This window comes from Dermacentor albipictus, chromosome 2, assembly GCF_038994185.2.
Source record: "Dermacentor albipictus isolate Rhodes 1998 colony chromosome 2, USDA_Dalb.pri_finalv2, whole genome shotgun sequence".
Lineage (NCBI taxonomy): Eukaryota > Metazoa > Arthropoda > Arachnida > Ixodida > Ixodidae > Dermacentor > Dermacentor albipictus.
This window is the reverse complement of record NC_091822.1, coordinates 134964719-134978378: the sequence shown is the minus strand read 5'-3', so window position 1 is coordinate 134978378 and position 13660 is coordinate 134964719. Positions and strand designations below refer to the sequence as shown.

Genomic DNA, 13660 nt, shown 5'->3' with positions numbered 1-13660 from the left:
AGACAGTGTTCGGAGAATATCGGTTTCGTGTCGTTCCTCCTCTCCTGTTTTTGCAATGCTTTCGCGTCCGTCACCACGGAGCGTTACTGTTGTACCACGTAAAGGTTTGGACGGCGGAAATTATATTTCACGTGCCATGCAACTCACGTAAGTAAACATTATTTTCTCATTTTTCGCCTCGTTCTTAGGTGGGTGCGACGGACGTTCACATTTTGGAATGGAAAAGGAGTAGCATATCTCACTTTCTGGCAGTACATGCGCTTCGCCTACGACATCTACACCAAGGTAGGATATGTCAAAGGCAGTGTCCTTGCACCGGGTGTCATTTTGCGGAGTGACGCTTGGTTATATTTTCGAAAAAAGTCTAGAGTATTCTGTAACTGGATCCGACGTAAAAATTTCTTTTGTTACCCAAAAGTCAATTTAGACAACATTAAACTGCTCTGGAACTCCTAGGTCTGAGCTACGGTATCGCATCCCGCTTTAAAAAGCAAGTTAAGTGTTCGTATGAATATCAGAAATATGGATATTGTGCGCCGGGCTGTAGACAGGTGGCGCAGAACAGTTTCTAAACGATAGCATGATTCTAATTTTCAGTAATAAGAAACGTTTTAAGAGAACGCAATATTTAACATTGAAAATCAAGTGAGCAACAGATGCGGTACATTGAAAATTTTATACGCGACTTTAATCGTTACTTACTATGACGAGGGTCGGCTTGAACAAAAATCATATTAAAAACTACAAGCGTCCAAGACTTCAGCTTGCTCGCCTTCAAATCACAAATGAGCCTTTCGTTGAAAGGCATTCCAATTACCCAAATATTAATACTATAGACCGTTTATTCAAATACCAATTACGAGCAAGTTTACGACAGTTAGCTGCAGTAATGGTTAAAACTCTTTAGTGCTACCAGGTATGGCAACCAAACCGATGCCTCTACACAATTCAGGAAATAAAGTGCCGGTTGGTCATACAAAAAAAAGGTATTCTAGGTTTTTAAGTACAAAAAAATATGCTAGCTATACAACAAGAACGACCCAAGAACTCTCTTATTTCATGCTACATGTAGCTAGTGCCGAGGTTACATGTTGGTGTGGGGAAAATCGACAACCGTACCTTGCGAATTCTTTGGCTCCATCCACATTAGCGTGGGAACATCACATTGTATTACTTCTTCCTTGCAGCCAGTGAACGAAGTAATCCGCCGTTCCTATAATAAATATGGTCGTGTGTACGGGTAAGTAAACGTTATGCTCTTTTTATGCGAAGCATATTACGAGGGCTCAACCCAGCTCCTCAGGCGCGGCGGTGACCATGAAATCACGTGACACCGTGACGTCACGACAGAGGAGAAGTGGCTTTGGCTCAACTCTTGCAAGACGGGCTGGGTGGGAATCGAACCAGGGTCTCCGGAGTGTGGGACGGAGACGCTACCACTGAGCCACGAGTACAACGCTTCAAAGCGGTACAAAAGCGCCTCTAGTGAATGCGGTGTTGCCTTAGAAACGCGCTGTTTCTAAGGCGTGCGTCTCTTGCTCAGGCGCACATTTCGTTGCCGCGCCGAACGCTGCTTTGCTCGACGCTCACCGCGTCCAATGCGGGGCGCGTAGTCGCTGCCCTGTAGCCCATTGTCTTACACCCCTTGGCGGGTCGACGGGAACGCTGTCGCGTTCCACTCTTGAAGGCGAAGAAGTAATGCATGAGTTGTTTCTTCGTCTAGCCGAACCAAATATAGCCAAGCAACAGCAGTTCACCAGGCTAAACAGTGGTTTAACAACTAAAATAAAGGCTAGTATGCTTCGCATCCTGGGCTTAACCTTACCTAAGCCACAGCCATTTTTTTTATTCATTGTAACGTTGTCGTCACTGTGCTAAATAGCTTCCGGGAGCTTTGATTAGGTTGATTAGGATGTTGTGGTAAGGAACTATTTTTAAAACGTATCTGCGCCCCTCTCCCCACGCCACCCCCTTCCTGTTCGCGGGTGTTTACAAATTACTTACGTTAAAACTGTTCGTAACAGAAGAGGCCAGGTAATCGTGACGTCGGACGCATTATTAGCGAAGTCGGCCAGTGAAGGTATAACAGTACTTACGAACGAAAATCTTTTTTGTCACATCAGCCTTTGATATTTGGTGGCCCCTTATTAAGGTGTAAATGAATATTACACACGGATCTCCTGTCAGGTGACCAACTTACTAGATCGCCATAAAAAAGTGGGGCGAAAATTAGCGACCACGGGTGCTATGGCGGAAGGCCCGAGTTTGGCAAAGTTCGATATCTTCGCGGGCGAAGAGGGGAATGAGAAAATAGTATCACGGTATAAAATTCCTCTCTCGAGATGCCTGCAGTTTTATTAGCTTATCTAGATTCATTCGTGGGTTATCGTCACCTGGGCGTTACCTTGTGGGTGACGGAAAAGGAAGAACTGACGTGGTCAGACCGTTGGTGCCTTCTTTCATTTGATTATTTCTACACCCAGTGCACTGCCTGAGCAAGAAAGTTATAGAAGAAATTGTTTTCTGATGCACTTTTATTACAAGTTTTTTGACAGTTTACAAGAACTTTGAAATGTACAAGATATGCAGTGATTGTGCTTTCGAAGAATTTGCAATATAGTATATTTCGCGCTGTACCGTGAGCGTAGTGTGGATGCAGACATAATGTCCGAAAGCGGTGACACGCCCGCAACGCGGCCTAGAAAGGTATGGCAAGCGGCTGGCGCCGTGCCTGTAGATAGTGCGCCGTGCATAAAGATAGATAACGGGACAGTTACGGTATTGCGATATTGCCATATTGCGCTGAGAAAAAAATAAGTGAAGCTGTCGCGTAACATTGCCGTGTCTTCTGTGTTAGAAATGATCAAACGGTGGACGGAGGGTGCTCTCGTGCTGACACACATGGCTTTATCTCGACACTTCTTTGTCTGCTACTTTCGCGTGTTCCGCGCTTTGTTCACTGACTGCCTACGGGCAAACTCAGGAGAGAGCGAAAATGGGGGCACCCTGCGTAGCACTGCCAGGGTCCGTATCCACAAAAGCTCATACGTTAGAAATGTTCGTAGGATGGAAAACACGACAATGTAGATCCTGGACTTATATAAGCGAAGGCGACCTAGCACTGCCAAAGACCACTTACGAGCGAAAATCTTTGTGAATTAGGTCCCAGATGTTGTATAGATGATATGTCCACTAAAAAAGCGAGTGAAACAATAAACGAAAAATTGTAATTGACGAAAGCACTTCGCAAACATCATATACGTTTGTCAAGTATCTACACAGCAGGACACCACCTGTGATTGTTTAAGCGATTATGCTATACTGTCGTAATTTTGATGGTGACCGTATATCTCTTAAGTATAAGTACATGTGTCACTTGCAGGCTTTTGCTTGCAAATCTCGTGAAAACTCACCATTATTGTGTCACAAGCACTTTTATTACAATAAAATTTCATCAGAAAGTGGAATAGTGATGTTTATATGAAAGTTACACTGTCCATGCGAAATACCTTGCCAGGCACGAAAGCAGCAGTTGAGGTTTTGCAAACGGTAGTGGGTGCTCAGAGGACGTCGGAGCACGTAGTGTTAGAAGTTGGTGAGGTTGGATGAACCACTTGACAAATTACGAGCAAACGCCGTTGGGCTTGGTCTGCGTACATTCGACTTGTAACCGAGTAAACAAAGCTTATTTTATTCACCATTAGCAAAGTGTGCTGTGCATGAGTAAGAAAAAAGGAAGGTTTATTTTTGCAGTTCTTACCAAGGCACGGTGCCTACTCTATCGGTTGGAGATCCAGACATATTGCGGGAGGTCCTGACCGCAAAATTCAAGAACTTTTCAGACAGATCGGTAAGTATAGCGACAATGCGGTCGAATAAGTTTCCACGATGCCAAAGCAAGTTAGTAGTTGCTCTGAACTAAGCATTTTGTTGTTCACAGAAGAAGCTGCCCACTGACGCTGCAGTGTGCTGTATCGTAGTACGTCCGCAACGGGCCAACGCACACTAGGCCAGAGCATGTGTGCGCACTGTGATTTTTTTAGGAATGTGGGCACTGGCATTGAAGATCGTCCTGCAAAAAAAAAAGAAAAGAAAAACGAGATTATTTTCCCAAGTGTCACCCAGGCTTAAACTAAACAGGGAGAGGATCTGAGCTTTGCCGTGGAACGCCCGCTCAGCACGCGTGGTCGTTCTGTTATTTTCTGTTACCATCATATTCCGCTTTACGCGTGGTGCGCCTTATCATTAAGCTACCGCAGCGCCATCTTCCCGTCAGCTTTCCTACGTATTTGTGCATGTGTACAAGAACAACCCTTACATTGTTAACCAGCGCTACATAAAGCTATGACATCAGATGTTGAACATGCTGCAGTGGCAGCAGCAGTGGCGTCACGTCAGTTCCGCTGAAATAAATTGCAATAAATTAATAAACTGTGTAGCGGATCACCCGATCCGCGCACTACCTCGAATTCATGTTATATGAAGATGGATCCACCGTATACCTTACTTGCATTCCTACATTGCAAGCCTGTCCGCTTTGATCCTAATTCACCCGCGACACTACTCTCATTTGTGGCAGCAAGGAATAAATGGTAAAACTGCCCATGCCTTAGTCTAATCTCACGGTGAGGACAAAGTATACGCGCTCTTTTATGGTAATTACTGAGAACGGTTGTTTGTTTTGACGGTGATAGACATGCGGCTAAACATAGAGAGGTTACGCGCGCAGTCGCCGCCCGATCTCGGAGGCGAATCACGCGGAAAAATGCGTCGACTTCGATATAACAGATGGCGCCACACCACTTACCGTGAATCAACGCTGCACAGTAGTCGCTGTTGGAAATCGAAGGACTTTCAGGCGTTTATGGCTTACATTTAGGCCTAGCATTTTCAAAACAAACTAACGATCCCATTAATAACGATGAACGAGGGCTTATACTTCATCGCTGGCGTGAGATTAGATCAGACAATGGCCAATTTTACAATATGTGGCTTCCTGTCACGAAAGAGAGCAAGTTTCAGGGGCGAAGCAAGATCGAAGCAGGCTGCCTGGTTGCTGCCATGTTGCACAAACACGGTATATGGCGGAGCGTTATGATAAACTTATACCGGAGTCTGCTAAATCCCGCATATCTACAGCCGTAGCAACCGGTATGAGTGGCGTAGACAGAATTTTTTTTCGTAGGGGGGATAAGCAGAAGGGCCAAACATTTACACGGAATGGGGAGGGTGAGGGGGGATGCGAGTGCTGGGCAGGCCGCCTACTAATACACAAATTTGGAGGTGGGCAAGTTAACCTCCTGCTTTTTCGTTTTCCTTTCTCTCTCTCTGTTTCTTTGAGGGGGGATGGTAGAGAGGTGCACGTTTGGTGTTGCCTCCCATTGACTAAGTCGCTGACCGACAAAAGATCCAGGGGATGTAAAGTAAAGCATAGAAATAAGTTTGTGGAGTGCTCGCGAGGGGTAGTTTACCGTATTCCGTTAACTTTCGGTCGGGTATACATAGGGCAAACTGACAGATGCCTCAGTGAAAGGCTTGCAGAACACAAGCGAAATGTGGCAAAACCAAGTGACGGGAACCTTTCTGAACATTGCCATGATTGTCCCAGCAAAACGTGCAAGCCAATGTTCGGTGCATGCACAGTAGAGGCCAGCAGCAAAGACCGCTGCATGCGTTAAATAATCGAAGCCCGGCTGATTCGAGAAAAGGGAGCAGACTGAGTTAGTATACCGTCAGTTAATCTTTCTGACAAGGAAATCGCGTTCCTGGACAAGAATGGCGTGCGCATGCGTAGAGTGTGATTTATCATTTGTATTTTTGTTTTTTGTATCTTTCGTATCTTTCGTACCTCTTCGCTTAGCCTCTGGGTTTCAATGAACGTCCGTTGAAAGTTAGCGCTCTCCTGTGTCTCTGTCACGTCCCTGTCTTTTTTAATTGCGCTACAAGCTTTGCCATTATGAGCAAACCGTACAAACTAGCCCAAGAATCAGCCTTATTGAACTAGGGTAATCATATCCTAAACTCTCTAAAGAGAACTCGTGTCAGCTTCCATTTGCATTATAAACGTGACACGCTCTTGCGTATTATATTACAAAACTAATAAAGACGTGACCAGATGAGAGCCTTTTTGCGTACACCCAAATAGAATTCAAAGCTGTATAGGGTATTTCTTTAACTGCAACAATTTTTTAAATTGCCTCTCGCAGACAACACAGTTCTAACCCTTGATGAGGCGGCCATTGCTTCTACAAGAAAGCAGAATGCCTAGTTGAACAATCAACTATTTGCACAAATTACCATTTCATGAATTATCGCAAGGCACATATTTCAATCTACGAATTCTAGCTAGTGAGTTTGTTGGACATATCGACTTGGAACCAATTCTGATGATTACACCGGTTTAAAGATATGCGCAGTCAAATTTGTGATAAAATGCACTGCTCTTCCACTTACTCCTTTATGAAAACGCTGTTTTATCAATTGAAGCACAAAGTTAACGACAACGCCAATGCATTTCGTGGGAGACATTGAAAATTCATATTTCGGAAGAGGTATAGCCGTGAAAACTGGTTCCAAGTGGATACGCTTTGAGAACTCATTGGCTATAATTAATACATTGAAATGTGCACCATAGTATAGTTAATTTATAACTTAATGACTGTTATGTTAATAATTGAGTTAAGCATTTTTATTTCTTGTAGAAGTAATCGCCGCTGCATTGTGTCAAGGGTTAGAATTGTGCTGTCTGCCACAGGCATTTTTGAAAAGCTTGGTGCAGTTAAAAAAGAAACCTGATGAAGTCGAGAACGTTAACGAAAAGCTTAAAAGACGACATGGTACGCTAAAAATGGAAAAGCAAGGAAATATTCAATTTTACTTTGATGGCGGCTTTTGTTCGCTGCAGTTATCTCAGACCGTGGGAAGTGATGTTTGGAAGAAGTCCATCTTGAACCTGTCAGGTGAGGAATGGAAGAAGGCGCGGGCAATTTTCACCCCGGCACTCACTGCAACACGGTTGAAAACGGTAAGTATAAAATGCAATCATCCGTACGACAGAGCATTAGACAAATATTTATTCACCCTTATGTTTCAGCTGAGGTTGTGGCTTAAGGTATTTTCGATGTATGCCCACAAGTTTGTTCACTGGTGCACTAGACGGATTTGGTAGTCTTTATCATGGGAGTGCGTCTGATGTTTCTCATTGGGCTCGGAATGTTTCATGTTAAGATACGTCGGTCAGTCAAACGTGGCATGGCTTAATACGCAAATAATAATAATAGCGCGCCTGAGTCAGCGCAGATTGGCATATTCATCAGTGCTGCAACAAGTGCCGCATGCAGCATCCTCACCTACTTCGCAGATCCGTGCATTCATCTAATGCAAAATTTGAGCGCAGCTGTTTAGGCCTTCTGAATTCACGATACATCGTTCCGCGAAGGACGAGTCAGTAAGACCGGCAACTATTTACAGGTTATATTTACAACAACGGTTGCAGCGCTGACCGGTTAGATTCCCAGCGAGAGCCCAGTTCGTACTTACTCCTCTTTTCTGGAGTGATGGCACCCACGCGCCTCACTCAAGCAAACATTTACGTCAAGCGTGTAGCATAATCACTCGGCGCCAGAGGTGACGTACCAGCGCGTCTAAATGTCATCACTGGGAGGGTGACACTGCTTCAGTCGTGTAACGTGCACGATATCACTAAACTGGGAAGCAGATGGGGCGTCAGGGGCGATCTCGTAGGTGACGGGAGTCACGGCACGAAACACTCGCCATGGGCCTGTGTAACGAGACAGCGGTTTATCGGACAGGCCGACCTGACGTGACGGATACCATTGAAGCACCAAAGAACCTGGCGGGAACTGCACGTCTCGGTGTCGCCGGACGTACAAACGCCTTTGACTCTCTTGGGATTTCAGAAGGCGGTCACGGGCAATTTACCTTGCGTGGGCACAGCGGGTGATGGCGTCAAGTGCATATTAACTGGTCGGTGCCGCGTGAACAGGGAAGGTTGTGTCGAGGGGCAGTGCTGGTTCTCGTCCGGACAAATGGAAAAATGGGGAATAACCGGGCTGTGTCGTGGCGCGAGGAATTATAAGCAAATGTGACAAATGGTACAGCGAGGTCCCAGTCAGCGTGGTCTGAGGAGACATATATTGCGAGCATGTCTGTGAGAGTGCGATTGAGACGCTCCGCGAGACCATTTGTTTGAGGATGGCATGACGTGGATAGCTTGTGCCTCGTGGCACTGGACTGCAGGATGCCCGCGATAACTTTTGATAGGAATGTCCGGCCACGGTCTGTGACAAGTTGTCGCAGAGCTCCATGTAATAAGATCACGTCGCGTAGAAGAAAATCGGCGACATCTGTGGCACAGCTTGTAGGAAGCGCTCGGGTGATGGCGTAGCACGTGGCGTAATCCGTGGCCACAGCGATCCACCTGTTCCCAGAGGTAGAAAGAGGAAAAGGGTCAAGTAAGTCCAAAACAACCCGCAAGAATGGTTCCGCGGGAATGTCGAGTGGTTGAAGGTACCCAGCAGGGAGCGTTGACGGGAACTTGCGTCGCTGGCATTTCTCACACACAGCCACGTATCTTCGAACGGAGCGAGCAAGCCCTGGCCAAAAGAAGTGTCGGCGGATCCAGTCGTAGGTACGTGACACACCCAGGTGATCGGCAGGGGAGACGTCGTGAAATTCGTGGAGAACAGCCGAGCGAAGGCGTTTAGGGATCATAATGAGTAATGCAGGGCCGTCGGGGTGAACGCGGTGGCGGTAGAGTGCGACATCTTGAACTGTGAATAGGCGAAGTCGGCAAGTGACCATTCCAGGCGGTCAGTGATGATACGCAAGTACGGGTCATGGCGCTGCTCATCGGTGGCATGGAGGAGTGGAAAACGGTGAGAACATGGGCATCGGTGTGAGTATCAGACGTAGAGTTCATGTCTTCGACTGGCTAGCGAGAGAGGCAATCTGCGTCCTGGTGTTAGCATCCCGACTTGTAAGTCACTGTGTAGGGATATTATAGTATTCGGAGGGCCCATCGACCGAGCCGGCCAGTGGGATCCTTGAGCGACGAAAACCAACAGAGCACATGATGGTATGCGATTACTGAGAAGGGCTTGCCATATAAATATGGGCGGAAGTTTAAAACAGCCCAGACGAGAGTAAGACAATAGCGCTCGGTAATCGTATAGTTGCTCCCTGCAGTTGTGAGGAGTCGGTTAGCGTAGACTAAAACGCGGTCGTGTCCATGTTGGAGTTGGGATAAGACGGCGACGATCCCATAACCACTAGCATCGGTTCGGACCTCTATAGGTGCGGACGGGTCAAAGTGGGCCAATACCGGTGGATTGGTGAGAATTTTAATGAGGCGTGAAAATGCGGCAGCCTGAGGGGAACCCCACGTGAAAGGCACGTCCTTCTTCAGAAGTTCAGTGAGTGGTCGAGTGATTGCTGCAAAATCTTTCACGAACCGTCGGAAATAATAACAGAGCCCCACAATACTCCGGACGTCTTTGACAGACTGAGGTAGATGAAAAGCCGCTACTGCTCGAACCTTCTCTCCGTCGGGTTGAACTCCAGAAGCATCGAGGAGATGACCTAGCACTGTAATCTTTCGGCGCTCGAAGTGGCACTTCAATGAGCTTAATTGGAGCCCAGCCTTGCTGAAGACGTCAAGGATAGCTGTGACACGCTTAAAGTACCCCTCAAATGCAGAAGGAAACAAAAGAATGTCCTCGAGGTAACAAAGGCAAGTTGACCATTTAAAACCTTGAAGCAGAGTCCATGATCCGTTCGAACGTGGCGGGGGCATTGCATAAACCGAACGGCATAACCTTGAATTGGTAGAGGCCATAGGGAGTGATGAAAGCGGTCTTTTCTTGGTGTTGTTCATCGACGGAAATGTGCCAATAACCAGATCGAGGGTCGATGGGCGAAAAGAATTTGGAATCGTGAAGCCAATCTAGAGCGTGTCGATTCGTGGTAAAGGGTAAACGTTCTCTTTAGTGATTCGGTTGAGGTGGCGGTAAACAACGCAGAAACGCCACGTGCCATCTTTCTTTTTGACGAGCACGACCGGCGACACTTCACTCACTCAAATCGCTAGCTAAAACAAACATATAGCACAAGCGTGTAGCAATATTGAGACGTCGGCGGCGCTGAGCCTGTGCTCAGTAATTCGTTTAGCAGCAGCGGGAGACGAAGCACTTTCACCGGTTGCGTCGCTCGTTGTTCCGAAAGAAAGCCTGAACACGGGAACGCGCGGCTCGCGCGGAGTCACGGAGGAAGGAAACTAAGGAGAGGCCCTACCCCCTCCGCGCGCTAGGAGAAAAGTGTGGCGGACATGACGTAGTAGGTTCTCCTTTTTTTGCTGCTGTTTTATTATTTTGTTGTATGGTCACGCCTTTTGGGCCTCAATGGCGGCGTTGTTATGGTTTTGAGCGCGCACACGTGTTGCTCTGGTAGGGTTTCGTGCCGTGCAAAGGCACGGCACGCGGGTTTGCGTTAGTCACCGTGTCTTGTTGCGCTGTGTTACCTGCACCGTGCTCTGCCGGATGTTGCGCGAGTGCGCGCGCTCCGCGCGCGAAACCACGCGCAGCGCGGCGTGGTTTCGAGAAAGATGTAAACAAGAGAGGAGGGTGGCACAAAAGGCGGAGCATCGCCATGAGCAACGCCAACTTCCGGCTTCACTTTTGCTTCACAAAGAGTGACGTCAGGGCCTCTCCTTAGTTTCCTTCCTCCGTGCGCGGAGTGCATTTTCCGATGGCGGCGGCGCAGTCCAAGTAGCGCATGCGCCGACGATCCGAAGCCCACGTCAACGCTTTCTTCACATATATGGTACGGTTAGACGCGCTCACCGCATTCCTTTATAATGACGTCATCGGTGACATTGGGACGGCGCACGCTACTATGGCTCCATCTCGTGGCATGTCGGCGCTGTGGAGAGGGTGTCGCGCTGCGCCTTTGGCCCTCCTCGTCTACTATCCCCCTCGCGCTCTCTTCGCTATCCTACCGCCGTCATTCATGTTCTGCTGCGCCTGCGCTGTCTTTTTTCATCCTTCAGTGGGCTCGTTCGTTCTGTTGGTTACGCCGACGCCGAGGCTGACGAGCAACACAGGAAAAGGTGCCTAAGTGCTGTGCTCTAAAACGTATTCCATTCGCTGCCCTGCGATGCAGTGCAATAACATGTGCTTCTCGCACGTGGACTAATAATGTAATTAGATTGTGCTACTTATCCGCCTCAGTGATTGGTTGAGACGCGTCCGCATTGCATCTATTCTTATATTTTGCAATTAAGAAGATGTCGTAGTCAGAACTGCGCTGCAGAAATTAACAGAAATCTAAACTAACACAAAGCAGCGAAGCTCAACTCTTCACCGAGCAATTCGTAGCTTTGCTGACCCTACTTCGTCGCCTTCAGTTTGTTTCGGGTACAGTTGCGAGTGACCCTTGTAGTAGCCGCTGCCTTGTCGCTCACAACAGTTCCTTATCGAAAGTTCTACGGAAGAGTCAAGTGATATTATCATACCGCTATGCATACCACTAAAGGCACTCGGAAATCGCTAGCGCGTGTATACGGCGCCTATGAGACGTCATGCTTCTGCATACGTTAAAAAGCATACGCACTTTTAGTTTGATGCTGCTTCGTATTGGAAGTTGTGAATGTTGTATTTGGGGTTCTGGGCAAGCCTGACGGAGAATCGACCTGCAGTGGCTCACTTCGATGGCATTCAGTGCCAGAGTGGCAGAGGGCTCGCTTTTCTATCAACAGCACATTTAGAAGTCGCTGTAGATGTTCAATACCTGATGCATTGGAAGTGAGTATACAGATTACGTAAATTGCAAAAGTATTGGCCGTGAGAAAACCTATATAGACAGTAATAATGCGGCACATACATTAAATGGTTGCAGTCGATGGTTATACTAAGAGTACAAAAGTGGATCGAAGTTGCCCGCTCTGTTAGCGTTGCGGTACAATAGCCTATTGCTATACACACTGTGTTCGCTGGTTAATAGAAACAAAATCCAGATTCTTTTTTCTCAATGGCAGTTTGCCTCACGGTGTGAGACCCACTTTCACCACTAATTTACATCTGACAAAACCAAGATGACAGTAAGCAGTCTTCCTCTTTATACTGTCCGACAACCACCTCTATGCAATTGTTGGGTGATGCACTTAAGTTTATTGTGCAGCGGTGCTACCTTTGGCCTGCACAGTTGCAACGCTTTTGCATAATGTTTAAAAACAGCGCTAGACACACAGGACACAGAAAAGAGGATTGTACAAACACGGTGAACGAGCCCACAGAGGGATGAAAAAAGAGAACGAAGGCGTAGCGCAGCGGGTGATGAACGACTGCGATAGCGAAGAGAGCGTGATTGGAGAGTGCAGGAGAAGGCCACAGCGGAAGCTCAAGGAGGACAGTAGAGGAGGAGAGTATGGCGAAAGGATGAGGAGGAAAGCGGAGTGCAGGGCGAGACGCGCTCCGCAGTGGTTGCATGCTAGAAGATGGCGCCATAGTAGCGTGTGCGGTCACGCGGAGAGTTTCAGCGTCGTGTGTGTCCTTGCCTCTTTTCTGTGTCCTGTGACGCTAGCGGTATTTGTAAACATATTGTAAAACCACCAAATCACTCAATCTGCCGCTCTTCTTCAATGTCTTTACGCGTGCTAGAGACTAGCACATGTAAGAACAGCGGAATAAACGTACTGGTAGAAGAGCGCAATAAATGTATACTTCAACGCACTACCCGACGGTCCAATAGATGCGCCTGTCAATTTGTAGTTAGGGCGCACGGCTTGCTGTCAACTGGTCATAGTGAGATGTATGTTACGGAAAAAGTTATAATCATGTACTTCAAACAAACAGCGCCATCGACAAAAAATGTGAAAAGAAGAAAAAGAATTACCAGAACTAAAGTTAAGACTTGGTATCCCACCCGTGTAGTCGTCGTAGAAAGTGCACATTTTGGCGCAAGGTGAACCGCGAACACCGTACAACTGTACTTGCAACATTAAACATTGCAAGCAAGCTTTTGATGTACCTGCTGCTAATTTAGTCGATTTCGGTATGTCTGAAGGCCAGTTCTTAAGTTGCTGTACGTACATTCTATTCTAGCTGTTTAACGATAGCATATTTAACGCTCACCGACACTTATAGAAGCTTCTTTCGTTAGTGAAGGGAGCTATATTATAGATTCCACGCTGGCGCTTACTGCCATCGACTGCCATATAGACTGCACGTAGGTTGTTTGGATGGATGGATGTTATGAGCGTTCTCTTTGGAACGGGGCGGTGGGTTGCGCCACCAAGCTCTTGCTATTATTGTACCTACTGTCCTGCCTTGGTTAGAAAAGAAGGAGAAAGAAGATCCCACGATGGTGGGGCCTAATGATCAATGGTGGGTTTTTAATGGGTACACAACGCCACCTAGTACGTGGGAGGTGACTGCAGGATGTCCGTCTATAACGACGCCCAGTGAAGCATATAATCAGCATAGAGTTTCTGTACGTATTCCTGACAAACCAAAGCAGTGAGTTGGGCTGGTTGGTTGCTGGAGCTCACATTCATGCTTGCAGCGAACACCTAATAAACACTGACTCAGCACGAAACAAGTAGACTGGACGAGTACTGGAATTCTTCAGACTGGTATTCTAACCA

General features: G+C 47.1%; 1 protein-coding gene and 1 long non-coding RNA gene across 2 annotated transcripts in view; one reads left to right on the top strand and one right to left on the bottom strand.

The window, feature by feature from the left end:
- LOC135918056 (cytochrome P450 3A41-like) overlaps window positions 1-13660 on the top strand; it is a 46819-nt gene that overhangs the window by 7739 nt on the left and 25420 nt on the right. Inside the window, exons 2-5 of the mRNA XM_065451725.1 lie at window positions 189-285; window positions 1188-1240; window positions 3754-3850; window positions 6905-7024. Of these exons, the coding sequence (XP_065307797.1) occupies window positions 189-285; window positions 1188-1240; window positions 3754-3850; window positions 6905-7024 (367 nt within the window). The remainder of the gene's footprint in view (window positions 1-188; window positions 286-1187; window positions 1241-3753; window positions 3851-6904; window positions 7025-13660) is intronic.
- Window positions 3857-13660, bottom strand: part of LOC135918096 (uncharacterized) — a 135625-nt gene continuing 125821 nt past the window's right edge. Inside the window, exons 2-3 of the long non-coding RNA XR_010569546.1 lie at window positions 6878-6952; window positions 3857-4072 (exon numbers count right to left, since the gene is read on the bottom strand). This is a non-coding gene — a long non-coding RNA (uncharacterized lncRNA). The remainder of the gene's footprint in view (window positions 4073-6877; window positions 6953-13660) is intronic.